General features: G+C 33.3%; 1 protein-coding gene across 1 annotated transcript in view; it reads right to left on the reverse strand.

Annotated features, from left to right (window-relative positions):
• The window catches only part of LOC106874390 (uncharacterized), a 280,957-nt gene that overhangs the window by 57,705 nt on the left and 216,809 nt on the right, over nucleotides 1-6,443 (reverse strand). The window contains exons 117-119 of the mRNA XM_052968226.1: nucleotides 5,575-5,757; nucleotides 3,889-4,002; nucleotides 732-914 (exon numbers count right to left, since the gene is read on the reverse strand). Coding sequence (XP_052824186.1) covers nucleotides 732-914; nucleotides 3,889-4,002; nucleotides 5,575-5,757 — 480 coding nt within the window. The remainder of the gene's footprint in view (nucleotides 1-731; nucleotides 915-3,888; nucleotides 4,003-5,574; nucleotides 5,758-6,443) is intronic.

The following is a 6,443-nucleotide window of genomic DNA, read 5'->3' on the forward strand; positions in this document are numbered from 1 at the left end:
ATACTTTATTTAAAAGCAGCAGAAATATAACAAAAAAACCGTTACTCTGAGTTTCACGTTCCCGTTCATCGGACAACAAAACTGTCCGATGAACGGGAACGTGAAACTCAGAGTAAAGGTTTTTTTGTTATATTTCTGCTGCTTTTAAATAAAGCATATTACTCTACCTCTGGTATTTGAGTACTCTTTTTTCCACCTTGTTGCACATTTCATGTGCTTACTCTGGTATATATATATATATATATATATAAACTGACACTCCATCGATGACAAGGGTTCCAGTTAATCTGGTCAATGGAACAGCCTGCTCATGAATTTAATGCACAAGTGGCTGAGCACTCCACAGACACATGTACCCTTAATGTAGTTTTCAGGGAAATTCAATGTGACACAGAATGTAACAAGACTGGCCCTTTGAACTACAGGTACAACTTGTTTTTGCCAGCTGAGTGAACTGAGGCAATGGGAAGTAAATCGTCTTGCTCAAGGACATAAGGCACCGCCAGGAATCAAACTCATGACCACACATTGTGAGCCGATTACTCTAATCACAAAGCCACACATCTTCACACACACACACACACACGCACACACATGTACATATGCATATGTTTGTGTTTTTATAAATGCATAATGTGTGCATAGGTGTGTAAATCAGTTTTTCATTGTAAATGTGCAATTTTCATATCAATATTGAGTTTTATGCCTGAGAATATAAAATTTATGCTTACCCCATCATTGTCAATGGCTGTTGTATTAACCACCATTGTACCTACAGGGCTATGGCTGACTATGGTAACAGTATAACTATTATCCAAGAAATAAGGTCCACTAGGATTCTTCTTTATAGTAATGTAAGCAGTTGTTTTGCCTACTACTGAAGGGTCTTGGCTGTCATAAGCTTCTATATTTATCTAGAAGAGAAAATTGATAAAAATAATCAAAATATAACATAAATATGAATTGAAAAGCAATGTATTGGGTCATCCCATAATTAATGCAGTTTTTTTAATACTTTTTTCATTTTTCAAAATTAAGATAAACAAAGTTCTTTTCCAATCTAAAATATACTCCCCTTCATTTTCTACAAATGCTCTTCCATCTATTTAGACTTGCAAGACCCCTCTTCCAAAATTCACTTACCCATGACAAAAAATACTCCTCCAGTACTGTTCTGACCTCATCTACAGAATTCATATTTTTTTCCATCCAGATGATTTTGAAGACTGCAGAATAAATGATAATCAGATGGGGTTATGTCCAGCAAATATGATGGGTGGGGCACTGTTTCCCATTCAGACTACTCCAGCCTTTGGAATGTCACCCTCACTGAATGTCGCTGATCATTATCCTGGTGGAAGAAGACCTTTCGTCTTGAAACCAAAGATGATCATTCTCTGACGTTACACAGGTGTCTATGAATGGTTGAATGACCAAATCCAAGCTTCTCTGCTGGTTCCTCAACAGTTATGTTGGGATTTTGTTCCACCAGGGTTTGCAGGATGTCCTCGTCAAGCTCTACAGATCTTTTAGGATGAGGCTCTTCTTCTAGGTTGTAGTTTCCAGCTCAGAATTTCTGGAACCACCATTGACACTGGCTTACACTTATTGTCCGATCCCCACATATTGCATTAATATTCCTCACACCTTCCATTGTGTTGTTGCCTTTATTGAACTCATAAAGCAAAACATGCTGAATATACTCCTTTGTCACTTCCATTATAGCTTTAAAAAAATAACTTTTTAAATCAAACCGCTCTCTTCAAAACTTGCACTAAGAATAAGTACTCGGTAAAATTACTACTTGCTTTTATAGCTGATGCAAGTAGTTTATCCCGTCACCTCCATCTTTTAGTTCATGCAATTGAAAAAAAACTACATTATTTATGAGATGACCTAATAATATGAGTTTATTGTATACAGTGCTCAGGTGCACTACAACTCAAAAATCAAGTAAAGAAAGACGGTTACGAAAGCTAGAAGTACATGTACAGTGCATGGGAAAAGATATAAAAGACAGAAAAGTGAAGCAGTAAAAGAGCTATACAGATGAAAGGATGACTGAGGAATGTCAAGATTGGTGTTGGTGAATTTGAGGAAACATTGAATTTTAAATGATGCAGTATCCCAACTGCTAACAATGAAAGTGTGTAGTTTCTTCTATGCTTTGAGAATTTTGAGCTCAGCAAACATTCCCAAAAGGCATGAGTGCTGTACTGTTTTTTGATTTTATAAACATATTCACAAGTTGTTGAGGTACTGAATTAAAACAGGGGCCAAAGTTGTTTTTGGAAAGATGGTGGATAATCTTGTGGCATTCTACCAAGTCAGTTGCTGCGAGTTGAAATTTTACAGTGTTGATGTCCAGAGAAGCTATATATTTAAGATAATGGTAAGTGACCAACAGAGGGTATTTGTTTCACTGCATTTCTCTGCACAGTTTCTAGTTGCTCAATATCCTGGACAAGATGGAGGTTTCCAGACTGAAGATGCAAAACTGCAAGCGTGGACATACCAGAGCCTTACATAGCTTTAAATAGATAGCTAGTGAACAGCTGTCAAAGGTTTTACTAAATTGTTACATCAAAACTAAACAGATAGCAGTTGATCTGAAATGATTTATAGATTGGAATTTACAGAGAAATATCTGAAATCTTTTTTAAAACTAAATGATATGGAGAAATCTGAAAATACTTTGTTCAATGACAAAATCTGAATCACTTTCCAGTTACTCACTGTGTTTCATTTAATTGATGTCTCTGGGGTAAACAAAGACAAAATAACTAGATTATGTTTAAAAGAAAATAAGCCAAATTAAATCTTCCAGCATTCCTTAAATTTTACCTTACAAATGAAGATTAGTGAGGCTATTTTCTTCCTGATAGAGTTTCAGCTTAGTACAATTACAGAAGTCAGGAATCTCATCTGTGGTTGATGAAACTTGCTATTAGTACCATGTAAATGAGTGCTACCTGTTCCATGGTAAAGTGGGCAGCAAAGGCTAAACTGGTTCCCTCACTTGAGTAGCTTCCTACTCTTATAAGGTTGGTGTTAGGACACCCATCAGCCCAAAAAGGAAAACCAGTTGAAGAGTGAATGACCTCCTTGCAAGCCAATGACCACCCACTTGGGGGAAAGCAATGGCAAACCACTCCAATATCTTTGATAAAAATTAAGCATTTTGAGAAAGTCATAAGAAAGTAACACTATGACTTCTTCCTTTGGGAGAACTTGTACTTTATCAAGAAGACTTTTGTAGTGTCATCAACATGCTGCAAAAGTATATGATACAATGATGATGATTACTGAGTGTGCCTTCAAGCACAGCAGTGAACTTTAAATTATACCCACTCCTTACGATACTTTTTGCAGTTTATTGATTATTTCAGGAAGATTTAAGTTCTTTTGGAACAATAAAATGCATCATTCATGACAGAATATAAAGTATCAGCTTTTTTTCCTTTTTCTTGTCAGTAAACTAGTCCTTTATCAATTCAGTTATAGATAACTCTCAGAATTGTGCCACAGAAGGATATATTAAAGTGTTTTGTTACTAAATTATTGAATGTGTGTTATGTGTTAAAATAGAAAAATGCAATTTTGGAAACAAGATAATAGTCAGTAAAGAAGAAAAGCAATACAAGAAAATTTAGATAAAAATTTTCTCTGCTGTTATACTTTTCAAGGATGGAAACAGAATAATAATAATAATAATAATAAATAATAATAATAATAATAATAATAATAATAATAATAATAATAATAATAATAATAATAATAATAATAATAATAATAATAATAATAATAATAATAATAATAATAATAATAATAATAAGGGTCTAACTTTATACTGAAAATGATTCTACAAAAATTATATATTATACACACTGTTACAGATTGTGGAGCAACTTTGAGACTGGAAGCCACTTTGATTGCACCTGTATTTTCATCGATGAAGAAGAAATTGGCAGTTGATGAAACTATCTTGTATTTTACTGTTCCCTGAAATACAAAGTAAAAATAGTTTAAAGTAAGAATTAAAACAATACATTTTTAAATGGAATCTTGTATCCTTTCACTCAAGTGATTATTATTTTTTGGTTCTTTGACCAACATTTTTAGACCAAATTCATAAAGATTTTAGATGTATTGTAATTTAAGCTTTTTATAGCAAATTGATCCCCAATTATATGCCAAATTCCATTCATAATATATTCAGAATAACCAATAAACGTTGTCTCAACTCTTTGTACAATAATGCTTTTATGTTTTGCTTTTATTTCTTTCTAGGTAAACTGACATCTGACTATTCAAAGAACACTTCAGAAGTAACTAGTAGTGAGTTCTCTTGAAAATGGACAAAATTCGGTCTCATAGTGTTATCAAGTACCTTCAGAAAAAGGGTTTTGTCCCCCAAGGACATACATGCTGATATGGTTTCTACATTAGGGGATGATACTCCAGCTTTATTAACAGTGCAAAATCGGGTAGTTGAATTTAGTAGGAAAAGGAAGAACCTTGAAGATGATCCTAAGTCTGGATGTCTTGTAATTGCCACCACTGAGAAAAACATTGTTCCTGTTTACCACATGGTGATGGATGAAAGGAGATTGACTATAAATCAAATAGCCAATGCTATTAGCATATCCCATGAGAGGATTGAGAATATTCTACACAATGAACTTGGCATGATGAACGTTTCTTCTGATACCTGATCAAAAGCGCACTAGGCTGATCACATCACAGGAAAATATAACATTATTTGGAGCAGATCCAGCTGGTTTTCTTGAATGCTTCCTAACCCAGGGTGAGTGCTGACTTCATTACTTTGAGCCAGAGACAAAGAAACAATCCATGATGAAGAAACACCTCCAAGGAAAGCCAAGGTTGTTTCACTTGCAGAGAAGGTGATGGCCTCAGTGTTTTGGGATGCAAAAGAGATAGCATTTGTTGACTATCTTCAAAAGGGTTATACCATCAATGGGGAGTACTATGCCAACTTGTTGAGACAGTTATGGAAAGCTATCAAGATCAAATGCTCAGGAAAACTGATGAAAGAGGTCTAGTTTCATCAGGATAATGGTCCAGCACACAAGTTATTTCAGTAGCTTTGAACTGGTTGATCACACTCTCTGTTCTCCTGATTAAGCCTCATATGATTATCATCTGTTCCCCAACATGAAAAAACACTTGAGTGAGAACTAGCATTGCAGGAATGATGACGTCATATTTGCTGTTGATGACGTTTTTTGACCAATAGGATGAAAGCTTCTTTATCAAACATTGAGTATTCATAAGTCCTCAAATTGACTATAGTTTATGTAACATTAAGTGGTCAAGGGAGAACTTTCCCTTCCACAAGCTGGTTGCTTAATCTCTCTCACTCAATTTCTGAGGATGGGCAGTCAGACAGTCAGACATACATATATACAAACATACATACATACAGACAGACAGACAGACAGACAGACAGACAGACAGACAGACAGACAGACAGACAGACAGACAGATAGATAGATAGATAGATAGATATAGACAGATTTGATTCAGATAGATACAAAAAACAAGTCTTACTTGTAAATCTTGATCACGGGCACGAACAAGAAGAACACTCTCCTGTGGTGACAAAGTGTCATTGATAACTGCGTAATATGTAGATGTGATGAACTGGGGAGGTATACTTTTTCGTACAGAGATGATGATTCTCATTTGTGTACATTTCAAAGGGATTCCATCATCACAAGCTTTAGCATCCAACTGCAAAAAATATAAAAATACAGAATATTTTATTATATATTTGTTATATTTAGCTCATTACTTATATCTTTCTCTTTCTCCCTCACCCCTATATATATATATATATATATATATATATATTACAATTAAAAGGGTAAAGGTTTATCAATTTATTAATTTATTAATAAATCAACAATTAATAATTTTTACCAAGCCCTTCGGTATGTAAACACCATTATCGGTGGAGAACTTATTTAAAAGTTCTTATACATTTATAAACATATGTTTATAAATGTATAATGTATATATATATATACACATATATATATAGTTTTAGGGAAAATAACCAATTTTCAAGAACTCATCGATGAAAATCCACTATCACATATAGAAAAATTAATAATTAAAAGCACAATAAATGAGTATAATATAAAGTAAAGTAAATATCATAAGATAAATATAATAAAAAGATTACACGTGTTTCATAACCAATTTTCAAATAGAAAAGAAATTTAAATCGATTAAAATCAATTGAAATTATCGAAAATAAGTTCTATTCAGAAATATAGCTACTCGTCAGATCGTAAGTAGAACAATAATTAGATATATATCTCAACCAACAATAAGTACCAAATGAATTAATATGAAATACTTATTATATAAAGATAGAAAAATTATTTAAAAAATATCATAATATCAAAATAATA

The sequence above is a fragment of the Octopus bimaculoides genome, chromosome 5 (assembly GCF_001194135.2).
Source record: "Octopus bimaculoides isolate UCB-OBI-ISO-001 chromosome 5, ASM119413v2, whole genome shotgun sequence".
Taxonomy (NCBI): domain Eukaryota; kingdom Metazoa; phylum Mollusca; class Cephalopoda; order Octopoda; family Octopodidae; genus Octopus; species Octopus bimaculoides.